Source organism: Scardinius erythrophthalmus (assembly GCF_964197995.2).
Source record: "Scardinius erythrophthalmus genome assembly, chromosome: 3".
Lineage (NCBI taxonomy): Eukaryota > Metazoa > Chordata > Actinopteri > Cypriniformes > Leuciscidae > Scardinius > Scardinius erythrophthalmus.
In genome coordinates this window covers 47841395-47867882 of record NC_138223.1, presented here as the reverse complement: position 1 = coordinate 47867882, position 26488 = coordinate 47841395, and the positions used below count along the sequence as shown (strand labels likewise).

The 26488-nt window shown below is 40.0% G+C and overlaps 1 protein-coding gene across 1 annotated transcript in view; it reads right to left on the bottom strand.

Moving 5' to 3' along the window:
* The window catches only part of LOC308688221 (complement C3-like), a 62379-nt gene extending 35891 nt beyond the window's left edge, over positions 1 to 26488 (bottom strand). Inside the window, exons 1-22 of the mRNA XM_081361148.1 lie at positions 26399 to 26488; positions 26119 to 26314; positions 25519 to 25687; positions 24979 to 25052; positions 24656 to 24744; positions 24395 to 24477; positions 24210 to 24297; positions 21503 to 21605; positions 21250 to 21370; positions 20948 to 21063; positions 19394 to 19540; positions 19050 to 19253; positions 18721 to 18912; positions 18494 to 18646; positions 18295 to 18424; positions 17148 to 17192; positions 16621 to 16717; positions 16354 to 16442; positions 16107 to 16249; positions 15691 to 15900; positions 9756 to 9816; positions 9399 to 9482 (exon numbers count right to left, since the gene is read on the bottom strand). Coding sequence (XP_081217274.1) covers positions 9399 to 9482; positions 9756 to 9816; positions 15691 to 15900; positions 16107 to 16249; positions 16354 to 16442; positions 16621 to 16717; positions 17148 to 17192; positions 18295 to 18424; positions 18494 to 18646; positions 18721 to 18912; positions 19050 to 19253; positions 19394 to 19540; positions 20948 to 21063; positions 21250 to 21370; positions 21503 to 21605; positions 24210 to 24297; positions 24395 to 24477; positions 24656 to 24744; positions 24979 to 25052; positions 25519 to 25687; positions 26119 to 26314; positions 26399 to 26469 — 2665 coding nt within the window. The 5' untranslated portion in view covers positions 26470 to 26488. The remainder of the gene's footprint in view (positions 1 to 9398; positions 9483 to 9755; positions 9817 to 15690; positions 15901 to 16106; positions 16250 to 16353; positions 16443 to 16620; positions 16718 to 17147; positions 17193 to 18294; positions 18425 to 18493; positions 18647 to 18720; positions 18913 to 19049; positions 19254 to 19393; positions 19541 to 20947; positions 21064 to 21249; positions 21371 to 21502; positions 21606 to 24209; positions 24298 to 24394; positions 24478 to 24655; positions 24745 to 24978; positions 25053 to 25518; positions 25688 to 26118; positions 26315 to 26398) is intronic.

Here is a 26488-nt window from a genome sequence, read left to right as displayed (position 1 = left end):
TATTATTCTGCACTGCTGGACAGCATGATGTAGTGTCACAAGATCATTATAACTAACAGCACATAAATAAATTAAATGCACACCATCCATTTACTCATAAACTTGACCAGATCAGCACTTGTTGATTATGACATCATCAAGAAACATCTGATCATATAATCTCTCGCCATAAAAAAAAATATTTTATTAAATACAGTTAAAGCAGCCAGAGAAAAACTAAAAGATGAGTAAAGGGTCAAGCGCTCAAATAAAGGAGCCATTAATCACGATTCTGGTGACTTCAAATAAAACATTCAGTGAAACATCAACATCTAAACCTCAGTTAATTCTCAATAAGAGCTTGTCTATGTAGATTCATGATGTCTAAACCATCCAAATGTTCAAACAAACTCTTTATTAAACGTCACTGGACTCCATAAACACAAGTTAACAATACGTTTCAGTGTTCATCCAAACACTCAGTTGTAAAAACACAGGAAGTAACTCTGGCAAATACACACCGACTACAGTCACATGTGACACATATCTGACACAAGTTGTGTAACTATAACACATTAGTGTGTAAAAGGTTTCAACACACTTCTGTGTAAGAGGAATAACACATTAGTTGTGTTAAAGGTAACACAAAATGTGTAGTCCTTATAAACACAGAGATGTGTTAAGAATCGACACAGGTTGTGTGTTAAATTTGACACAACATGTGTTGTCCCTGAGCACACACACTACATGTGTTAAAATCGACACAACATGTGTTAAAATCTACACAACATGTGTCATTTTTAACACATCTCTTTTTAGAGGTTGTGTTGTTTTCAACTCATCATTTTGAGCGCCGACACTCACCATCACTGTGAATGGTGTGCAGTGTTTGCTATGTTCTCAAACAAACAGGCCAGTGGAAATACAAGTTATTAATATACAATATTTTGTCAGTTGTTACATTTTAATTAAATTCAAAGTGCAAACTCAGTTAACTGTTGTCTCTTCATGAACTTATGTCAAAAGCAGCATTATCAGTCAGGGGTTGAAGTGTGAATAACTGAATAATGTCCAGTACAGTGAGTCTGTCCAGTCATTGAGCTTGAAACATTGTGTTGTACTTTGTGTGCACATGCATTCTGTCCTCGACTATTGATTAAATGGTTAATATTTTTGCATCTGGCCGCTTTCGCTTTATTTTTTAAAATGACACAATTTGTGTGTTAAAATGACTTACACATTTATTGTGTTAAATTTGACACAACATGTGTTGTCCCTGAGCACACTCACTACATGTGTTAAAACTGACACAACATGTGTCATTTTTAACACATCTCTTTTTAGAGTGTAGGATTCATCTGATTTACGGTAACGCAACTGCCGTTGATAACCTTCATACAAACAAGATAAAGTGCTCGGTGCAGATACGGCCCATTTGACCTTTCCCACTGCTAGTACTGAGCCATATGTGCCTCATAGTTGGCCCAGATGAGGCCCGGATATGTATGCTATCTGGGATTCTGCTGCTGCATTTCTCTCACACACACACACACTCACACACACTCACACACACTCACACACACTCACACACACTCACACACACTCACACACACTCACACACCACGTGAACATCGCGCATACAGAATCTTTCTGTAGTGCAGTAATGTATTGTAAACTCTGTTCTGTGATTTATCAACAAAATAGCTTAGAAACTAAAAACTGTCCTGCCAAATATTTCTTAGTAACTAAAACCCACATCTTCAGTATTAGTAGAGAGATACCAGGTAAAATTAATGCATACGCAATGACATTCTCTCACACTAATGCATTCATTTATATGTAATCTTTATCTATATCTGATTTAGAATGAGCAGAAATCTGTGATAAACATAATAATCCAAAAAGACAAAAGAACTGATAAAAATAAGCTGTTATGTACACTGTTAGAGCTTACCGGGTTTTTTTACAGTAAAATATTGGCAACACTGTTGCCAGTAATTTACTGTTAATTGTGCAGTTCTTTACTGTAAAAATGCACTAAAACTCGAGTTAACTAATTTCACTTGCAGAAACCGACTGCCTTAAATTGACCAACTGTCATTTAAATGTATTAACTAAAATTTATAATGCATTAATAACATGAGCAAAGTATTACTGTGAACTTATTTCATTTGAAAACACAACAAAACTTTTGTAAATAAAGAGATTTCCACTGGACCAGCAACTACACAGTCACCGCCTGTTAAATAAAGCAACATGCAGAATATCATCAATGATTGTAGATCTTCTCCTGGACTGAAGCACAGGCTCTACTCTTCTGCACAATGGTGACCCAAAAAATACATTTTACAGTAAACTACTGGCAACAGTGTTGCCAGTATATACCTGTTTTATAACTTACAGTTTATTACTGTAAAATACATTTTGTGGGTGTGACTTTTTTTTATCTTACACTGTTAACCCTTTCAACCCCACAGGGAAATCCACACTACAAAGAGTAAAAAGTAACATTGAGACAGTGTTGCAGTGAGATAATTAAGTGAATATGTAAGTGATTGTCGAGCATTAGTGATGAACACCTGCTGTTAGAACAGAAAATAGAGAAACACAAGAAATACAACTGACTTCCAGCCATTACACATTATTACACTTATTATTAACCAGTATGACTTTATTTCTGTCATACATCTACAGAAGTTGTTATTAAGATGTTTAATTGAAAATGTTTGGTTTGAAGTTACCATTATAGAGATCAGTGTTTGCTTTAGTTGGGATGCTGATGCTAAAACATTAGTTTATATTTTGCTGCTTGAGCTGTGTTGTTGCAAGTCACACTTGTGCACACACACAGTTTATGAACGATTGCGGTTATAATGATTATGATGACAAAATCATCATATTGCCTTTTCAATCACTAAGGTAATTCATTCTCACTTGTTCAGAATTTAATCCTCAATCAAAAGTGTTACATTAGCACCACTGTGAAACCACAGCAATAAATTACAATGATTCATTTTTTTAACACATCATGCATAACCAGAAAAACAGAGCTACACTGTCTTTTAGAAACACAGAGATATCACAATTTAGCACATGAATCTCAACAATGGTGGCAATATTTTTTTTAGTTTTTTATTCATGCAGCAGTGCATGCTGGGAGTCTATATCATCCTGGAACCCAGCATGCATTGCGACATGAAACTTTTGATTGTCACCATTGTTGAGATTCATGTGCTGATTGTTGATGTCTGTGTGTGTCTGAGTCAAGCAGGAGTTAAAAAAGTTTTAAAGCACTATATGATTTTAATATTCTTCAGAAATCCAGATTACAGAAATATTGATTTCATGTTGTAGATTTACAGATATATGATTGTGGCGAGGGGGGCGTGGTTTTGCTGAGTCTGTAGCGGGAGAGAGAGGACGGAGCGGAGCGGAGCGTAAGTAGGTCAAGTGCAGATGATGAACACCTGTGTCTGATTTCAGTAATTGGCGTGGAGAGACCGGATATAAGCCGGAGAGTGACAGAGAGAGAGAGAGAGAGACGAGCTGGGACCTCGTGAGACGCTGATCCTGCAAGAGACGACTAAAAGAGAATTCTGAGTTATTGTTTTGTATTGCTGTGCATGTGCATGGTGAACGCGCTCTGTGCGCATATTTCTGTTAAGTACGAAAAGAGTAAATAAAACGTGCGTCCCAGCTCCAGCCGACCCCTGTCTTCTTCCTTCCTTACTATTGACGAACTGAACCTTATCACAGTGGTGCCGAAACCCGGGAAGGAAGAAGATCGCCGCCGCCATGCAGTCCCCGTCAGGTACACCATTTGCGGACATCATCCAGTCGCTCGCCGGTCTTCATCAGGAGCAACACCAACATCTGCTGGCGATCAAGGAGGAGCAGGACAAACGCTTCGAAGCGCTCCTCCGATCCCAGCATGAAGACCGCGAGCTGTTCCGGAGCTGGGTAGACCGGGAGGCTCGGGCCATCCCCAAGGACAGTACATCTCCTCTGCCGCTCAACAAGATGGGGCCTCATGATGATCCAGAGGCCTTCTTGGATCTGTTTGAGAAGTCGGCAGAGGCCCGGGGATGGCCCACCGGAGACTGGCCAATGCGGCTGATCCCCCTGCTGTCAGGAGAAGCGCAGGTAGCCGCACACCAACTGCCAGTCCAAAACCTCCTGGTCTACCAGGACCTCAAGCGTGCCATCCTGCAGCGGGTCGGTCGGACGCCGGAGCAGCATCGCCAGCGGTTCAGGACCCTGACACTGGAAGAGTCCGGCCGACCCTTCGTGATGGCACAGCAGCTCCGGGACTCCTGCCGCAAATGGTTGATGGCCGACAGTAGCGACGTCGAGGATGTGATCGATCGTGTGGTACTGGAGCAGTTCGTGGCCAGGCTGCCGAGGAAAACTGCGCAGTGGGTCCAGTGCCACCGCCCGACGTCGCTGAACCAGGCCATCCAGCTGGCGGAGGACCAAATGGTGGCGTGCCCAGGGGTCGGCGACCCTCTACCATCTGCCTCTCTCTCTCTCTCTCTCTCTCTCCCTCTCCTCTCTCTCCCTCCAAACCCGTTCCCCTTCCCAGGACCCGTGGAGGACTCCCGCCGAAACCAGCGCCCCGGTGGAGAGCTGGTTATCCGACGGAGCCATCAGCGATCCCCAGAGTTCCTCCCAGGGGAGGGAGTTCGTCCACGGGACTCTTCACCCCGGCCCCTCCATCACCGCTCTCTCCACGCCAATCGCTTGACCCGCTTCCTGCCGCCAGGGCGGCGGTAAAGTCTGGGCCGGCCTGTTGGCGCTGCGGGGACCCAGGACATTTTATTGATCGATGTCCAGTGATGGAGGTGGGGACATTGATCCGGGTCCCCGACGCGCCACAGGCTGCCCTCGATCAAGCTGGCCTATACCAAATACCAGTGAGTATCAAGGGGGGTACATATCAGGCTCTGGTGGATTCAGGATGTAACCAATCCTCCATACATCAAAGCCTGATGCAACCTAGGGCATTGGATAATAGCCGCGTGGTTAAGGTTCGGTGTGTGCACGGGGAAGTGGTGAGTTATCCTATTTTGCCTGTGGATATTCAATTCAGGGGAGAAAAGCATAGAGTAGAGGTGGCAGTTAATCCGCACCTCCGGCATCCGATAATTTTGGGTACTAATTGGCCCTCGTTTAATAAATTATTGGGATATTTATGTTCGGATGCCGCTTGGGAGAAAAGAGAGAAGGGTAGTATAGCGGTTGCACAGTTGGGGGAGGCTGAACCGGAACCTCCGGAGCCTGTTTCAGGGGAACAGAGTGCTCTGGAGCGAAACATCCTCCCTGAGCGTGATGATTTTCCCCTGGAGCAGTCACGGGATGAAACGCTGAAAAATGCCTTTGATCAGGTTCGCTCTATCGACGGTCAGCTTCTTCATCCTGAACAACCGCTCTCCTATCCTTATTTTTCAATTTTAAAAGATAAGTTGTATCGGGTGACCCAAGACGCCCAGACAAAGCAAGATACAACCCAGTTATTAATACCGAGAAGCCGTCGGGAAATGCTTTTCCAGGCGGCTCATTGTAATCCAATGGCCGGGCATTTAGGACAAACGGCTACACTAAACCGTCTCATGGCCCGGTTCTTTTGGCCGGGCATTCACGAGAACGTGCGCAGGTGGTGCGCGTCTTGTCGTGAATGTCAGTTGGTGAATCCACCGGCCACCCCAAAAGCACCATTGTGCCCCTTACCATTAATGCAGGTCCCCTTCGAACGAATTGGTATGGACCTCATCGGGCCATTAGAACGGTCAGCACGGGGACACCGCTTTGCATTAGTTCTGGTGGATTATGCAACGCGGTATCCTGAGGCAGTGCCTCTCCGCACTATTTCTGCCAAGAGTGTGGCGAGTGCACTGTTTCAATTAATCTCCCGGGTGGGGATTCCGAAAGAAATCCTCACCGATCAGGGCACGGCGTTTATGTCACGTACTATTCGCGAGCTGTACGAATTATTGGGCATTAAATCAATTCGAACAAGTGTCTATCACCCACAGACAGACGGGCTGGTCGAACGGTTTAATCGCACGTTGAAATCCATGATTCGTAAGTTCGTACAGGAGGACGCCAAAAATTGGGATAAGTGGTTAGAACCCCTCTTGTTCGCTGTACGGGAGGTCCCGCAAGCCTCCACGGGGTTTTCCCCCTTCGAGCTTCTCTATGGACGTCAGCCCCGTGGGGTGTTAGATGTCCTTAGAGAAACTTGGGAGGACGGACCTTCTAATAGCAAAAATGAAATTCAATATGTCATGGACCTGAGAACAAAACTCCACACTTTGGGGCGGCTTTCAATGGAGAATTTGTTACAGGCACAAGACAAGCAGAGTCGGTTGTACAACAGGGGGGCTAGACTACGTCAATTCGCACCGGGGGATAAAGTACTTGTATTACTCCCTACTTCTAGTTCAAAGTTACTCGCAAAGTGGCAAGGACCCTTTGAGGTTACACGGCGAGTTGGTGATCTCAACTATGAGGTAGTTCGAACGGATAGGGGTGGTGCACATCAAATATATCACCTCAACCTGCTTAAAAAATGGTCGGAGGCGGAGTCAGTGATGCTGGCGACGGTAGTGAGTGGGGAGGAGGATCTCGGTCCAGAAGTGAGTTCAAAATCTCAATCCCTCGCTCTGGCCCCTGGAGGAGACCACCTCTCACCTTCGCAGCTCACTGATATAAAATCTATACAAGCAGATTTTGCTGATGTGTTTTCACCCCTGCCTGGCCGAACGAATCTCATTCAGCACCACGTTGAGACTGAGCCGGGCGTGGTTGTTCGCAGCCGGCCGTATAGATTACCAGAACACAAGAAAAAAGTAGTTCAGAGTGAATTAGAAGCGATGTTAGAAATGGGAGTAATAGAAGAATCCAACAGTGACTGGGCGAGCCCGATAGTTTTAGTGCCTAAAACGGACGGCTCAGTACGGTTCTGTGTGGATTACAGAAAGGTGAATGCTGTGTCGAAATTCGACGCATATCCAATGCCTAGGGTTGACGAATTGCTTGATCGACTCGGCACTGCTCGTTTTTATTCGACACTGGACCTAACTAAGGGTTATTGGCAGATCCCCTTGTCCCCCATGACCAAAGAAAAGACAGCTTTCACGACGCCGTTCGGATTACACCAATTTGTTACCCTTCCGTTCGGGTTGTTCGGGGCTCCGGCCACCTTTCAGCGTCTGATGGACAGAATTCTCCGGCCGCATGCTGCATATGCCGCTGCATACCTAGATGATATCATCATCTATAGTGGTGATTGGCAGCGACATATGCAGCATTTGCGAGCTGTCCTGAAGACGCTGAGAAGGGCTGGGCTCACGGCCAATCCGAAGAAGTGTGCAATTGGGCGGGTGGAAGTAAAATATCTGGGTTTCCACTTGGGTCATGGTCAGGTGCGTCCACAAATTGACAAGACGGCAGCAGTTGCGACCTGTCCGAGACCCAAGACCAAAAAGGAGGTTAGACAGTTCCTGGGGCTGGCAGGTTATTATAGGAGGTTTGTACCTAATTTTTCGGACACTGCCAGCCCGCTGACTGATTTAACTAAAAAGGAAGCACCAGATAGGGTCCAGTGGACGGAGCAGTGTCAGCAGGCTTTCACCCGGATAAAGGCTGCTCTGTGTGGCGGTCCGCTCTTAAATGCTCCTGACTTTTCTCTCCCCTTTATCCTACAGACAGACGCGTCGGACAGGGGGTTGGGCGCTGTCCTGTCCCAGGAGGTGGAGGGTGAAGAGCGGCCGGTGCTGTACATCAGTCGAAAGCTCTCTAAGAGAGAGACGATGTACAGCACCATAGAGAAGGAGTGTTTGGCCATCAGATGGGCCGTTCTCACCCTTCGCTATTACCTCCTGGGGCGGGAGTTCACCCTCTGTTCGGACCACGCTCCCCTGCAGTGGCTCCACCGCATGAAGGATACCAACGCGCGGATCACTCGTTGGTATCTAGCTTTACAGCCTTTTAAGTTCCAGGTGATCCACAGGCCGGGTGTACAGATGGCTGTGGCTGACTTTCTCTCCAGGAGGAGGGGGGGGGAGGCTGCAGACCGGATGGCTCCCCGGCCTGAGTCGGGCGGTGGGGGTATGTGGCGAGGGGGGCGTGGTTTTGCTGAGTCTGTAGCGGGAGAGAGAGGACGGAGCGGAGCGGAGCGTAAGTAGGTCAAGTGCAGATGATGAACACCTGTGTCTGATTTCAGTAATTGGCGTGGAGAGACCGGATATAAGCCGGAGAGTGACAGAGAGAGAGAGAGAGAGACGAGCTGGGACCTCGTGAGACGCTGATCCTGCAAGAGACGACTAAAAGAGAATTCTGAGTTATTGTTTTGTATTGCTGTGCATGTGCATGGTGAACGCGCTCTGTGCGCATATTTCTGTTAAGTACGAAAAGAGTAAATAAAACGTGCGTCCCAGCTCCAGCCGACCCCTGTCTTCTTCCTTCCTTACTATTGACGAACTGAACCTTATCACAATGATAAATATGAAATACCCATAAATTCAAATAATATCTGCAGGAAAGATCAGAGAATCAGACATGTCCAGGATGATTGTGACATCATCACAAAATCCAAAAACACCTGATCATCTTCTTCTTGGCTTTTTCTTGCTATAACAAATGTGTTTTATGAACTCACTGTTACAGCAGTCAGAGAGAGATGAATGGTAAGAAGTCAAGGGACAAGAGACCAACTAAAGCAAATACTGATCTCCATCATGGTGACAACAAACTTTATTATTAACTAAATCTCTGTTAATTCTCAAATAGAACTTTTGTACATGTATGAAAGAAATAATGTTAAACTGGTTTGTAAACTGGTTTCACACTCAGTGTTGCTGGAAGTCAGTTGTAGTTTTTGTGTTTCTCTTTTTTCTGTTCTTGTTTCTCTGTCCTTCAGTGATTCTGCTTATCAGGTGTTCATCAGTTTCTCACTTCACTCACTTCTTTACATTCAAGTGGACTATATTAGTAAACTAATGTAGGGAATAGTGAATGAGGGTAGGGTGTGATTGGGAAAACAGCCTCTAAGTGTCGACTTTGAGCAATGTTAATTCACAGTATATTCCTGTAGGCTATTTTTGTTTTCTACGGTATATTACTGTTTTAATGGAAAATGGTATAATATTGTCAGAATTTGGCCTTTTTTACAGCAAGGGTTAACAGTGTAGGAGCGTCATATGCCATAACTGATTTGTTCATCAATGACGTCATCAGCGACTAGTCGACTCGACTTTCATCACATAAATGTCGACGTTAAAAAATCATAAAAAGTCGTTCAACCCCAATTACAAACCAGTCCCAGCATTAAGTACTGAGGAACAATCTTCATTCAAGTGCTAAAACTCCCGGAGGAGTAGATGGATGTGGCACATTCATGAAAACATATTTTTCCTCACCAGTAATCGAGATGTAGGTGATAGCAGGTGTGTCTGGAACCCGATCCGTTAGTGTTTCAGCTTTAATAACTACAGGTCTTTCCCCTGTTCCATTTGGGATGAGAAACAGAGACAAAGAGGAAGATGGAGGAAGAGTAATGAGTTGGTGAAATTTTGTACACTTTTGGTGAGTAAGAGTAGGAATAACTACAAAAGTGTAGGAGTTCATTCTGGTCTCTTGATTAACTCGAATTATAATGAAATTTAGAAAAGTGTTTTTTTATTTTTTTACAATTGGCTGAAAGTATAATGTGTGTAATGTTGTACAATGCAAGTATAACACAGTAATGTAATTGTAGGGTTCACAGTAAATCTCACCATTCTTAACAGGATTGAGCTCCACGTTTGGTCTTTGTAATGGAATCCGCACACCCTCAGACTGAGAGAGAGAGAGAGAGAGAGAGAGAGAGAGAGAGAGAGAGAGAGAGAGAGAGAGAGAGAGAGAGAGAGAGAGAGAGAGAGAGAGAGAGAGAGAGAGAGAGAGAGAGAGAGAGAGAGAGAGAGAGAGAGAGAGAGAGAGAGAGAGAGAGAGAGAGAGAGATTTTTTCAAAAAACATTTATTACAAAAATATTTAACAATTTTAAAAACTTTCAAATGTAAATCACATCATGTTTATAGAAAATATGAAAAATCAATTTCACTGTCCATAACGGAACACAATGCCCCTCTATGACACCATATCTTTTCAAACGCTTCTAGACAGTTAGTAGCTTTATAAAAATAAAAATCAATTAGCAGTCTAGCTTTGATCATGGCTCTAAACATCATCACAACATCATAATCACCTTTTTGTTCAATTTTCCTCTTTCTGCTAACATATACTGCCATTTTTGCCTTGCCTACAATAAAATTAATCAATTGGCATTCATCTTGTCTTCTTCTGGTATATTTAAAACCAAAAATAAAAACTGTTACAGTAAAATTCTCATCAAAACGAATGAAAATATCCTTCAACAAGTCAAATAAAGGCTTAAGTCTTGAGCAGTGCATAAACATGTGAAAAACTGTTTCTCTTTGAGAACAAAAAGGGCACTCTTGATTAACATTTGGATTTAAAATAGAAATAAAAGAATTAACAGCAATTATACCATGTATAATTCTCCATTGTAATTCTCCAATTCTTTTTGTTAATGGTGGCTTATAAAGTGCCCTCCACTCTGGTTTTACATTTTCATCAACTTCAAGAATAGTGCGCCAAGGTGAATCAACTCTTTCATGCAACCCTTTTTTGTTGAAAACTTTTACACAAGCATTGTAAAAAACTTTTCCCCCAACTTTATATAAATCCATATCGGATACATTTTCCAAAAAAACTCCAGAATTTTCCCCTATATTTGGGGACAAAAAACACTTTGGAAAAGCATCTTTATCGCTAGGCAGAAGTTTCTTAGCAAAACAGTTTTCAAGCATGTTCAACTCTTTCACTGTAAATACAGACTGCAAATTCTGAAGAAATCTTTCAACAATTCGAACTGATTTAATACCTAATAAGGCAGCCACATTTTCCACATTTTTAAAACAGGGACCAGTCACATTAATTAAACGCCCCAGTGTTACAATTTTGGATTTAATAAGAGCACCATTTGATAGTCCACATGCATGTGAGATATCCAGACGAGCACCATAAATCATGGGTTCTTCGAGTAACCAAAAAAGAGAATCTGTCTCAGTTCTTTTCACTTTAAAAAGGTCCCAAACTTTAAACAGATTTCTATAAAAAACAGGAAGCTCCGTTGTACTGATTCTCTTTGGATCCATCAAAAATAAATTTTCGCTTAAACAGAGTTCATCAACGGACTGAAGTATAACACAGGCCACTGACTTCCAGGCCATGTTCTCTGAGCCGGTAAGCAAGCGTTGTATGAATTGTAGCCGAAAGGCCGCAGTCCTGCTTTGTACATGTATGAGTCCTTGACCCCCTTCTTCTTTTTTTAAATACAAGATATTGTGCGGTATCCAGTGTAACTTGTCCCAAAAAAAGTCCAATAAAACAGACTGGATCTTTGCAAGTAAATAAGCTGGTGGGTCAATGCAGGCCATCCGGTGCCACAAAGAGGAAGCCACCAAATTATTAATCACCAAAGTACGTCCTCTGTATGATAAATTTGGTACAAGCCATTTCCATTTTTCAAGTCGGCTCTTAAGCTTTTCAACAGTTCCGATCCAGTTTTTTTGAGATACTGTTTCATTTCCTAAAAAAACTCCCAAGTATCTCAAACCATCTCTTGTCCAGCATAGACCTCCTGGAAGATTTGGTAGTGCTCTACATTTCCACTCTCCCATCAAAACTGCCTCACTTTTATTCCAATTAATTCTTGCAGATGAAATTGATCCAAAATCTTTTAGTGTCTCAAGTAATACATCAACATCACTTTGTTTATTAATCATCACCACTACATCATCTGCATATGCAGACAGACACAGAGGAATCTTACAATTCTGTAGAGACACTCCTTCTAGAACTCTCCTTAAAACACTTAAAAGTGGTTCTATTGCAAGTGTGTATAATAACCCTGAGAGTGAACAGCCTTGTCGTACTCCTCGACCCACTTTGAAAGGAGCACATAAGCCACCATTAATCTTCAGAATACTCTCAATATCACAATATAGGATTTTAACATAAGATAAAAAATCTGAGTTAAAACCAAAAGCCTGAAGCGTCTTCCACAAATAGTTGTGTTCGACGCGATCAAATGCTTTTTCTTGATCTAAGGAAATCAAGCCTATGTCAAGACCAAACATTTTAGTTACATCAAACAAATCTCTGATTAAATGAATGTTGTCAAAAATTGACCTACCAGGCACACAATATGACTGGTCAGGATGAATGACTTCATCTAAAAACTCACCCAAACGGGTAGCTAGTACTTTAGATAACAGTTTATAATCACAACACAATAAGGACACGGGTCTCCAATTTTTTATATCACTTAAATTACCTTTCTTTGGCAAAAGGGTCAAGACCGCTCTTCTACAACTTATTGGCAATCGTCCTTTTGTTAAACTGTCATTAAGAACTAATAACAAATCTTCTCCTATAACAGACCAAAAACTTTTGTAAAACTCAATCGGGATTCCATCTAATCCAGGAACTTTACCATTGTCCATACTTTGAAGAGCTTTAAACAATTCTTCCAGGCCAATAGGCTTTGAAAGTGCTATATTTGCTTTTTTTGACATTTTTGGTAATTGTCCAAAAAAAGCCTTCTCTAAATCTTTATCTTCTTTATATTCAGACTTGTAAAGTTTTTCATAAAAACGAACTGCTCTTTCTCTTATTTCCTTAGAGTCTGACAACAAAGATCCAGACTCAGAAAGTAATGAATGAATAAAACGTTTCTGGCCATTCTTTTTTTCTAAACCAAAGAAATATTTCGATGGTACATCCATCTGTTCTATGGTTTTAAAACGCGATCTGACCAGCGCCCCCTGTGCCTTCATCTCTTGTAGGTCAGATAAAGCAGTTTTCTTTAAAAAAAGAGAATCGACATACGCTTGATTTTCACTTAATTGTGCCATATCTTGAAGATTAAGAATTTCAGCTTCTAAAACTCTTATTGACTTAGCGGTCTCCTTTGTGATATTTTGATTATACTGTTGACAAAAAACCTTGATTTGAGTCTTGCCAAAATCCCACCAACTCTGCAGAGAAGAAAAAGAAACTTTTTCATTTTTAAAATTTTTCCAAAAAAAATCAAAAGTCTCTTTAAAAAAGGCATCATTTATCAAAGCAGTGTTAAAATGCCAATACGCACTCCTTGGTGAGACAAAATTGAAGAAAACACTGCAAATAACTAAACTGTGGTCTGAAAAACCAACCGGATTTATTATACAGCTCTTAAAAACACTGTGATGGTGTTTAAAACTGTAAAATCTATCTAGTCTTGCTAAAGACAATAGATTTTCGTGTGCATGAGCCCATGTATATTGCCGTAAATCTCCGTTTATGCTTCTCCAGACATCACATAGATCGTTTCTTTCTATTATTTCACAAAGCCGCTTACGAGAAGGCATATGTGGCTCTATATGATTGCGATCAATATTTTGTTCAACACAATTAAAATCACCACCAAGAAATAAATACTCTTCGCTATTACATTTATCTAAAGTTGAGCATAGAATATCTAAAAAAGCAACTCTCTCTATTGGAAAAGTGGGAGCATACACACAAATAAAAACCAAAACATATTTTTCAAAAAAAGCTTGAATTTTTAAAAGTCTCCCCTTCACTATTTCTTCTATCTTAAAAGAGCATGGATTAAACTTCTTTGCAAACATGATGGCAACTCCTCCACTACGTGAAGTTTTATGACTTAGAAATATATGACCATTCCATTCTTTTATCCAGTCTGTAGCATTTCTATCATCACTGTGTGTTTCTTGTAAAAAAAGAACATCAAGTTGTTTCTGCCTTATTGTTTCATGCACTTGCATTCTCTTTACATCATCTCTGGCTCCGTTCACGTTTAAAGATGCTATACGGATATCTGCCATGTGTAAAGAAAAAAAGAAACTTACAAAAAATAATCTATACAGAAACACACAGCCACTCAAGGCAAAGGATCTATGCCACTTTATCATCATTATTCAGCTGGTTTTGGATTTTTGTAACAAATTTTTTCAGTCGATATACTTCTTTATCCAGAAAGGAACCTTCACTCATCAGATTCTTAGTACTTTCTGCAAACCGTTTCAGGTCTGGGAAAAAATCAGCAACCTGTACTCCTCTCTGATTTTTTGTTACTTTTAAAAACTTCTTAATTTCTTCAGCACTGTAATCATTACATATCCACTCGCTTTGTGAACAACTTGAAGCACTAGAATCAGACAATTCACTTTCACTTTCAATATTATCTGTATCATTTTTCTGATCTTTTCTTGCTTGTTTTGAAACTCTTTCTTTATCGTTGTTTCTCCTTTTTAGAGGAGTTTTAAAGACAGCTTGATCTATGTCTACTTCACACATATTTACACTGTCTGATACAGACTCTATATCAGATAAACAATTCGTTGAACTGCTTTGTGTGTCCATCAATTCTTCAAAAATCACATTAGCTTCTTGAAGCAAGCTTACATTTGACTTTGCCTGACCCTTATCAGTCAAATCCGAATCTTTCACTACCATCATAGTTTTAACAACAGTTTCAACTGTTTGTTCACAGGCAACTTTGTTAATTGTGTCTTTGACACTCTGTGCTGAATTCCCAGTTGATGAGTTTACAGGTAGGCTTACTGAAATCACAGGTACTGACACAGATGCTCCAGCAACACTTTCCACATCTTGCACCACACTCTCATCTATCATGTCCTGCCTTGTACGTGTATTTTCGGGACAAGCACGAGCCAAATGCCCCGTTTTTCCACATCCAAAACACTTCATTGTAGTGTCAGTGGATACATAGACAGTATAGTCAAAATCATCAAATCTGAATTTCAGATTTAAATTCAGTTCAGTTCTGTTCTCACTCAAAATCATATAAGTGAATCTCCTAAAAGACACTAACGTTACATGTTTGATTAAGTCCGATTTACTCCCGATCGCGATCTTTTTCACAGGAGCAACTAGCTTCCCGAAACGTGACAATTCTTTAACCAAAGCTTCATCTTTGATAAAAGGTGGAATATTAGACAAAATAACTTTCCTCGCAGGTGTTGAAAGAGAAAGCACAGGTGTAAAAAGACCACGAATTACAACTCCTCTTTCTACAACATTATTGGCATTTTCAACAGTGTTCAAAAAACAAACAACCGCATTGCTCATTCTTGACGCTGCTAAAATACTCTTATGTCCAACAATCTCACCGATAGCTAAGACACAATCTTCCACACTTGCTGCGGCCGTCACTTTAACCCCGTGACGCCGTGTTAATGAATCAAGTGAGTCAACACCTTGGGACGCCATGCCCTCGGTGATACACTGATAATCAACGGCCAGAAAAAACACTATATTGTTTTATCTACTCAATACAGATTAAACGTCAAAAAATAGCGATATTCAACTAAGAAAAAAAGGCCACAGCGGGCAGAAAACTCATTCAAACTCACCACACGCTCTCCACGCTCGCTCACTCAACAGACGCTCACTCAACAGACGCTCACGCATACGCATGCGCACGAGAGAGAGAGAGAGAGAGAGAGAGAGAGAGAGAGAGTGAGAGAGAATATGACAATATATTCAAAATATGACAAACATCTATTGATTACATTAATGAATGACCAAATCAAAATTGACAGAAATCCCGTCAGACGTACCACCACCTTCAGGGCCTTTCTCACTCCAGTGTGGACAGAATCATATGCTGAAGCTTTCACCTCAATCATGTGTTTTCCCAGAGTCATGGGAATAATCACATATGAAACCGCTACGCTGGAGTCTTTGTCAACGTTTACTGTTGTTCTGTATTTGCCTTTCTTACTGGCAAAGCTGCAAACATGTTCTGTCTCCATAAACTCCACACGCACCTGTGAAAACAGGAGAGTAATACACAAATCTCTTCAATATCTAGAGGAAACTTCCTCCAAAATAAATGCATTTCAACTGAACATGAAATGTGTGATGACAGGATATTTCTGAGATGTCTATGATTTGACTCCAGCAGAAATAGTTATTATGATGAACATGGTTTTAATGTATAACATAAATCTTAAAGTATTATTTTAATATCTACCCTCTTCAGATTTCTTGGTGTGTAGTTGTGAATAATGGCCTTGATTTCCAGTTGTTCACCGCGCACAGCTGAATAAGGGATCTTGAGGTCAATGAAAAATGGTTTAAAAACTATAATCTCCTCAGGTTCTGCCACACAGATGCCTTTGAGGAGGAACACAGACACACAGAAGGGTTTAAAGCAGCAGCTCCTGGATGATGATGATGATTTTCAGACCATGTATCCTGTGTTTGCAGCTTCATCTTACCAAGTGTTGGTGACAGACTGACAGCCAAGATCTGCCAGGTAGTAATAGAGTCTTTCAGGAGGATCACTTTTTCTGTGACAGGTGCTGGACTGAGATATGAGGAAAATACAAGACTGTTGAAGTACTCTTTTAATGGTTGTTTACTATCATACTCTCACACACACACACACACACACACACACACACAATGTCGCCAACAGCTCATGTTGAATGACATCATTTGCTAAGGGTGTAAACGGGGCTCAACTGACCGGCTCGCCTACTCACCAATTCTCACATAGATCAATCTCTTCCCAAAGCCAACTCTCAGGGAACTGACTACGTGACACGATATCATCAGAGTCTGTATAATCATCATCATTATCTGTTGTAACAGATACAAATGTGACAGAATTTACATTTTAGAGCAAAAGGACAAACAATCAAGTCAAGTAAAAATGTATCAGGGTTCGAAAGCCCTGATTGGTGCTAGAGCCCTTTCGTATTTGCACTGTTTAATCAATTATTTATTTTCTGAAAGTTTCTCGGGGGAATGCCATACATTTGTGAGAGAAAGCAAAAGCATTATCATATTATTTTTCTTCCCATCTCATATTTTTTCCGTTAGGGGCTCTGTAGACATCATAGCTGGATCAATACTAGCATGTTCTGATAATCCTCAAGATTATGTTAACTTTTCCAATACAGTGATCATTCAAGCCACAATGACAGATAAACAACATATTTAACAGCAGAGATGAACTTTAAAACATGTTTAATCTTTAAAGGGTTGAATCATAAGAGCAGATTCTCACCCAGTGATCTCCGTCTTCTCTTTGAAAGGAAGGGACACTCCGGCGCTAGAGGAAATTTAATTAGAATGAAATTAGTATATGGCACTGTGGGAATATGTTTAATTTATGTTCATGTGAGGCATAGATGATGACAGTTTAATTTATGTTCATGTGAGTTGACAGTTCAAAGAAGATTAAGTCAAGCAACCCAGTCATCGGACATTAACCTTTGTATCTGTATACACCTCCTGAACAGTGACATGACTCCAAGTTAAACTATTATCATGTGAAGGTATGGGTGATGTTATCAGGCTGATTGGATCATTTGAATGATAGTGTTATGCTTATTCTTGATTGAATCAAGAATCATCCCTCTGCTTTGTTTGACTTGTCTCCACCTCCAAAAGTCCCACCTCCTTGTAAATGTATAAAAACTATACTGTATAGAACTCAGATAGACTTTGGTGACTACAGCTACCGACAGCTCGCGTTCTCAATAAAGAATCCTGCTGAAGAAACAAACAAGTCTCCTGGTCTTCGATTCTGAGTTTACAACAGCACTCTAATGTGTGAGAGGGAATTCACTACAATTGAACTTGAGGCACTGCTTTTCCAGCGCCGATCATACCAACTTAAATTAGTTAAAATAATAGATACTGGAGACATTCATAAATATGTAGAAAATTATTTCAATTGTATGTTCATGGAAACTGCCCCTATGGATTCATTTTAGTGAAATATTAAAGGTGCTATAAGCGATCTCAGTTGGCGTAACCTCTTGTTGATGTTTGAATTATTATCAAACAAAACGGAGGCTAGCTAGACCCTCCTTCCTCCTCATCCGCGCACTAACCCCCCGAACCCCACCCCCACATCATTCTTGTCGGTTATTGGCTGGAACAGTTTGTTATGTTTCGTGCTGCGGGTCGCTCTGTTTGTTGCTCAGTTTGTTTTTGCTGCAGTTTGTGGAGCGTGGGCTGTCTGCAGAGACCGTGTTTTACAGTGTGTTCAGGGGACATGCAGCTAGCGGATAGTGAGGAGATGTTTGCGGTATGTGAAAAAAAAATGTTTTGGCCTAAAAAACGCGTGAGATCGCTTATAGCACCTTTAAATAAAATATACAAGTCTTTTTATTAAAATTGAATAAATTACAAATATACATATATACTTGTTCTGGTGTCGGTTCCTCCTGCAGTGCTGGACTCAAACATCAGACCTGCATCACTGAAAACCCCCATACTCTCCCTTCCACCTCCTGCCGTACAGCCGGTGTCATGCTTCTCTATGACGTCCCAGATCTAAAGCAACAAAGATATCATTTATTAGCTAAATTACAAGCTGTTGAGGAGCTGATGAAGGTCCTTCACCTGAGTCTGAGTGAGTCTGTTCTTGTTAAGGACATGCACAGCCTTGTCAACCACCACCAGCCCAACTCTAGCTCCAGGATCTCCAGTTATCTGCAGCTTGACCAGATCTCCTGTGCCATAGGTATTCATCTTGTCCTTCACCTGAAGCTTGAGCTGTTAAAACGAGAGACACTGAATCAGATCTAGTTGATGAGCATGTCAACCATTTCTTGTGATGGTTGACCCACCGTTCCCATGCACGTGTCCTTCACGTCGACCCAGACTGAATCAGACACCACCTCAGACGAGCCCACATGATAATAAGCCACAAAGCGGAAGGACGGCACCATGTCTCTGGTTACAGTTAGAGCCAGAGTCACTAGAGGTTGTCCTCTCCTCTTGAACCTGTCTGCCTTAACAATCTGACCTTTACTTAAGATCTGAAAATGAGGCAGATGAGTTAACAGTATTTATGATATTCATATGATTTCAAACACAAGCTGTGGTAGTTAATCAAATATTGATATAATAAATACATTTGTGGTGCAGCTGAATATGAAATAACTATAATCTTTACCATGTATGTGTAATCTTGATCTTTGACTCCTGGACTTTGTCCAGTGTTGAGATTGACTGTCATTTGATCACCGATCTGAAGCTCTGCAGCATCAATGCTGATGTGAAAGTAGTTCTTGGAGTCTCCTCTGGGAATGTAAGCGTGAGCCGTCATCATCTTCACTGCCTGCTGTCCGTCTGTTAATTGTGGATCTTTGGTTTTTGCCTGAAAAGAACAAATACACTGTTTTCTGATGTGCTGTGTAGTATATACTCCATTGCTTGTTCAACATATGTTAACTGATCTATTTTCCACCAGTTCTTCAGTGAATCTGACTGAACATTAGTTGAGTTTGCAGGTCTTACAGTGATCTGCAGTGTAGAAGATCCTCCTAGAGTGTTGACGGTAACCTTAGCAATGCCATTGGCTCTTGTTTGACCTCTGACCCCTCCAGGATTGACCTCCACTTCCACATTTTCAGCAGGAGTCTGGTCAGGATTTGTTACGTAAACCTTTTATAGAAGCCAAAGCAAAAAAAAAGAAAGAAATATATATATATACAGTACCAGTCAAAAGTTTGGAAACACTACTATTTTTTAATGTTTTTGAAAGAAGTCTCTTATGCTCATCAAGCCTGCAGTTAAAAACAAAAAAACAAAAAACACTAATATTATGAAATATTATTACAATTTAAAATAATGGTTCTCTTTTTAAATATACTTTAAAATGTAATTTATTTTTGTGATGCAAAGCTGAATTTTCATCAGCAAGTACTCCAGTCTTTGGTGTCTTATGATCCTTCAGAAATCATTCTAATATGATGATTTGATACTCAGTTATTATCAATGATGGAAACAGTTGTGCTGTTTAATATATTTTTTTGGAATACTTTTTTCAGGATTCATTGATGAGTAAAACGTTAACAGCATTTATTCATAAAAACAGCATTTATTCAAAATAAAAACATTTCTAACAATATAAATCGTTACCATCACCTTTTATCAATTTAACGCATCCTTGTTGAATTAAAGTACTAATTTCTTAAAAAAAAATAGTTATTGTTCCCAAACTTTTGAACGGTAGTGTATATTGTTACAAAAGATTTCTATTCTAAATAAATACAGTTCTTTTTAACTTTTTATTCATCAAATAATCCTGAAAAAAGTATCTCAGGTTATAAAAAAATATTAAGCAGCACAACTGTTTCCAACATTGATCATAAATCAGCATATTAGAATGATTTCTGAAGGATCATAAGACACCAAAGACTGGAGTACTTGCTGATGAAAATTCAGCTTTGCAGCACAAAAATAAATTACATTTTAAAGTATATTAAAAAAGAGAACCATTATTTTAAATTGTAATAATATTTCAAAATATTACTGTTTTTTTTTTTTTTTTTTTTTTTTTTTAACTGCAGGCTTGATGAGCATAAGAGACTTCTTTCAAAAGCATTAAAAATAGTAGTGTTTACAAACTTTTGACTGGTACTGTATATATATATATATATATATATATATATATATATATATATATATATATACTGTGTGTATATATATATATATATTAAAATGCTATGTTGGCTTTAATTAACGTTTTTATGTCAACAGGTTCCACGAAACTAGGTTACATTGGGTTTATGTAACATTATTTATTTCAATTAACTTAAGTTAATTACATAAGGTTAATCCAATGCCGTTTAGTTGAATAAGGTTAACAGTCTTAATTTTGTCCAAAACAATTAAGTTAATTAAGTTCAATTATCCTAAAATATCCTAAAATAAATATTTTTACATTAAACCAAAACAAATAAACTAGATTATTTTTGCACATCACAATAGGGAAGAAAAAACTGCAACTTCCATTTCATGCAAACTTAAATAGTTTATGATGTTTACTTATTTGTCAATGTTTTATACCGAGACACTGAAGGGCATCCCAGGTTTGAAGAATTGTGGTGTTTTTTTTAAGTGGATGGTGTATGGTGACGTCACAATCTGAATGCCTCTCCTTTCTGCTTCCACCATTTCACTGCCTGAAACACACACACACACACACACACACACACACACACACACACACATACACACACACACACACACACACACACACACACACACACACACACACACACACACACGCACGCACAGGATTAGCCTCTCATATACATTCACACACAGGCATGTAAACATACAGATGTACAGTATCTGTTGAGTCTTACCACTTTCTGTTAAAAGACTGACTGAAACATAGATTGATCGTCCAACCAGCTGGATAATGTCTGGAAAGGTCTTAGTGATCATCTCCCTGCTCAGTTCTGCTGTACCTTCTCCTTCCCTAATCTATTCATATCAGAAAGACAACAGCAGTCAACAAGACGCAGTAAAAATCATTTTATTGTTTTATTCAAGTCATCCATTAGGTGAGGAGAAATGAGATTGATGCCAGCTTGTAAACTGTTTAATGTCTCTCACCTGAACTCTTTGAAGAGAAGAAGGAATACTTGTTTTCTTCTCACCGTCCATCACACCAAACATCACAAACGCATTTCCTTCCATCTTCTGTCCAAACAGGTACCTATAAAAGCACAGACAATTTCTGCTGTAAAAACTGAACAGTGACGACAACTGCGCTTGATCCACGTCCACTTTCATTACATAGAAAAAAAGCAGCTTGAACGTTTGTCTAACTACCTTCTTTTCTTTGTCCACAGTCATACATGTTTTGAACAACATGAGGGTTTTAAGGTTTTTTTTAGTTTTTTTTTTTTTATATGAGCATGTACACTACTCATTTTGTATATATATATATATATATATGTATATATATATATATAGTTGTGTTCTAAATAATAGCAGTGTGTTTAAAAAAGTGAGTAAAGCTCAAAATCCTAATAATAACTTTTATTTCAATACACAAAAATGCATTGGGAACACTGCACATTCTATTCAAGATCAAAACATGAAGAAAAATGTATCAAATTTGTTATTACTTTATAGAAAGTGAAGAAAATGGAATATTAGGCTGTTCAAAAAAATAGCAGTGTCTGCATTTTTCTTTACAAAGTCAAACATTTACTGTATAAACTGAAAAATGCTTGAAGATTTAGCTTTCTTGTGAATCACTGAACTAATATTTAGTTGTATAACCACGGTTTCTGAGAACTGCTTCACATCTGTGTTGCATGGAGTCGACCAACTTCTGGCACCTGTGAACTGGTATTCCAGCCCAGGACGATCGCACTACAGACCACAGATCCTCTGCATTTCTTGGTTTTGCCTCAAAAACAGTCTTTTTGATGTCACCCCACAGGTTTTCTATTGGATTAAGGTCCGGGGATTGGGCTGGCCAACAATGGGACTTTGCGGGGGCTTCTTGCCGATAGCTTGGCTTCACATAGGCGTCTTCTAATTGCTACAGTACTCACGGGTAACTTTAGATCTTCTTTGACCCTGGAGCTGATCATTGGCTGAGTCTTTGCCATTTTGGCTATTCTTCGATCCATTCGAACGGTAGTTTTCCATTTTCTTCCACGTCTTTCTGGTTTTGGTTGCCATTTTAAAGCATTTGATATCATTTTAGCTGAGCGGCCTATCATTTTCTGCACTTCTTTATAAGTTAGTTGGCGGTAATACTCCCAAGGAGTGAGCAGCCAGTAACAAGTAGTAGTAGTAGAAGAAGAACGCTGTAATCTCAGTTCTCGCGCATGCGTCCTGGCGCTCCCGTGAACTCTCGTCAGAGGCCCACATTGAAGAACACTAATAGTTGGATAAAGTCGTTATTTTTGTTGTTTTTCCGCACAAAAAGTATTGTCATCGCATGATAAACTTAATGTAGAGCCACTGTAGTCACTTGGACTATTTTAACAATGTTTTTAATAACTATTCTGGGCCGGCGAGTTTGGGTCCCTCTGAAAGCCTATGGAGGAGTGAGCCAGCTGTCAGATTTCATCAAAAATATCTTAATTTGTGATCCGAAGATGAACGAAAGACTTACATGGTTGGAACAACATGAGGGTGAGTAATTACTGACAGAATTTTCATTTTTGGGTGAACTAACCCTTTAAGCTTTGTTCAATTTATATTGTTAATCATTTGACTCAACAAAACAAATTGATAAAGTATAATTTTAACTTTTAAAAAAACTATTAACATTTGTTAATAGTAGTATATTGTATTTTGTTAATAGGACAAATCATAATTCTTATATTTTATCATATTTGAGATATTACATTAAATGTCAATTAAATCGTTTAAATGCCTTGCTGTGCCCACTTCCGCCATCAGACTGTCAGGCTGGCGCTGTCGTCCTCACACTGCTATGACGTATGGTTCTGCGGTTCTGCAGTCAGACCTATCTCAGACTTGCAGAGCAAATCTAAATTTGCCGGAAGTTTGTCTGGGTTTTCCCAGGCTAAATATACTCTGGAGCTGCTCTCTGTGCCACACACTTTGAAAACCCCTGGTGTAACCAACTGATGGCAGGTTGATTCAGTCATATTAAATGATATATAAAACCTGTTACGGCTTTCCCTTAAGCTGTTGTTGTTGACAACGTTTAACAAATGCAAACAGAGTCCATGCATTCAGATTTATGCAAACAAATGTTGCAAACCAAATATTGCCTCAAATCCACTTCCTGGGGCTTCTCAGTCCTTCATGTTTATAAACATAAACACACAGAGTTTCTTTCAGACACGGCATACATCAATATATTGTCCATAATCCATCATGTTCACACTAGCATCCCCAAAATCTGTGGGTGCTTCTCAATGCTCAAACTGATGCTTTCTTGTTTCCTCGCTCCTCCGTCCTCCAGCCCATGGCCCGGAAACGATGGATCTCAGTCATCTAGAAGAGCATCTCAGTCCTCTAACTGCACTGCGAGGAGGCGAGGAACGATGAGCGAGGAAACTTCAGTCATGAGAGCGGATACACAAACAATATTCATACTACCAGTAAAATACAGAATAACCACAACTCAAAAAAATAAGCCTTTTGAGACTAAGATAAATGTCTTTGTTACTTTGGAAGTTATACTATCTCAAACACTCATGAAAAGTTTTGGATGCTAATAGCACATATTATTTTGTAGTTTACATAGAGATCTATTTTAAATCAGTGTGTGCACACATTAAAGATTAATTTTGAATAAACTGAAGCAGAACATATGTTGTCTTACATGGCTTCAATGTCGACTGTCAGGCTTTCGTCACTCACATAGAAGAATGAATTTCTGGGTCTTAATCTGACTCCAAATGTTGGCGGCACTATAAACCAATCCAGAGAAAAGACACAAATAAATAAATACATTCTTTTAGTTTTATCGCATTTACACAACACACATTTTGTTGACACACATCTTACCATATTCTTTGACCTCAAAGTCTGCAGTAAACGTCTTCTGAGGAGTGTTTGTGTACCGAGTGACAACCTTCCAGATCCCAAGACTGAAACAAAAACATTTCCAAACATTTTTAAATAAGCATTATACAACAGATGAAACAAACCTCATAACACAGATCACATCTATGAGTATTAGCTGCGTTGTAAGATAATGGATCACTAAACTAAATTTACTCGGGTTGAGCAAGTTCAGTCTTCACAGTGTTTCACACACAAACACACCTGGCAACCTCAGGAATGTCATAGTTTCCAGATTTCATCCCTTTCACTGGATACATCTTCTCTGATGAAAATGTGATGCCTTGTGGATTCTTCAGAAACACAGAAATCAGCATTAACACTGAGTGTTTACTGAGATCAGCAGTGTACATGCTCATTAAAGCTGAAATGTCTCGAGTGTGTGTGTGTGTGTGTGTGTGTGTGTGTGTGTGTGTGTGTGTGTGTGTGTGTGTGTGTGTGTGTGTGTGTGTGTGTGTGTGTGTGTGTGTGTGTGTGTGTGTGTGTGTGTGTGTGTGTTAACAGTGTGCACTTATATAAGTGTGTACCATGATCTCCACCGTGACTCTAGTCTGACTGAATGGTTTCATGTTGGGCGTCAGAGAGAAAATCCTGTATCGAACTGCAAAAGAGGAAAAATATATATATATTTTTTACTCAGATTCAAACCCTGAATACATGCAGCGGTCAGTTTAATAATAAACAATTATGTCATGCTTATGTATAAAGTTCACATCGTGCGTTATATTTTCCAAGTATTTCATGAGTTCCTTTGCCCATATAATCTTTAAGCTAAAAAGGTTAAGTGTATTTGGCTTGCTGTCCAGAATGGAGGGCTCAATGAAGCAGCTTCAGCTCGAGCTTAGATATATGCTATAAGTGGGACTACTAATGCTTACATGATGAGGTAGCAAGATGTTATAATTATGTTATTTAAATGATGTTGGTGGAGTTGGGGAGGTGGAGGGACGCCAAAACAGCTGATGCCAGAGCAAGGTGAGCGGCTGCTTATGCTCCAGCAGTTAATTGAAAGATTAGATATTCCTCCCGAAATTATGTTGTGAACTTTACTTAGCACATACTCGTACCTGTGCTAGCAGGCGTGTAGATGGGCTTGTCTGTCTGTACAAATATATATCCAGACTGGAATGAGACCATGACCACTTTCTCCAGTGTGTGAGATGGAAACTGAGCTTGTAGATACACATACTGCTTCCCCAGAGGATCATCAGAGAAGAAGTTCTGATCATCAGGGATCTAAAGAACAGATAATCAGTCAGCCTGAATTTTATGTGATAATAAAATAATGAGAATGTGTTATGATCCCAGCCTGTGTTCCCCTGTCTTGTGTGTTCCTGGTCTCTTATGTTATCTCCTGTCTTACACCATGTTTTGTAGTTCTTTGTAAGTTTTCAAGTTGATTAGTCTCCAGGTGTTTCTTATTATCTACGGCCCCTTATTATCATGTTAAGCTTGTGTGCCTGTGTATATATAGCCCTTGTTCTCTGTCAGTCGCTGAAATCACATTCTCTGGTTTATCGTGTTTTTATTTGTTTATGCTAGTTATCTTGTGGATTATGACCTTGTGGATTATTTGAATAAACCTGGACGTGGATCTGCTTCCCAGCCTGCTCCTGACTCTCACCATGTTACAGAATGAAACATCACTGTATTTATGGAGCTCTCACCTTTATATCTGTAAGGATCTGGTAATTGTTTTCTGCAGTCAGTGTCACTGTTTTGGACAGTATCTCCCTGTCTTTCTTTGGGAAGGTCTTCACTGAGATCCTCACGTTCAGGTTTCCTCCAGAGTAATCCTGAGCCTCCACAAACACGTTCTCTGAGGAATCCACTCTCAGCAAATTAGGAGCTGACAGAACAAACCTGAGGAGATCAAATCACAGCGTTTGAAATCTTAAAAACTGATTATTAGTAACTCTATGAGCAAACGGTGTGTTTAATACTCACAGCGGGTCACACAGTGTGAGGAGGGGTGAGGAGAGAAGAACAACAGTCAGACACAGCAGCTTCACGTCCATCGTGTCTGTGTGTGTGTGT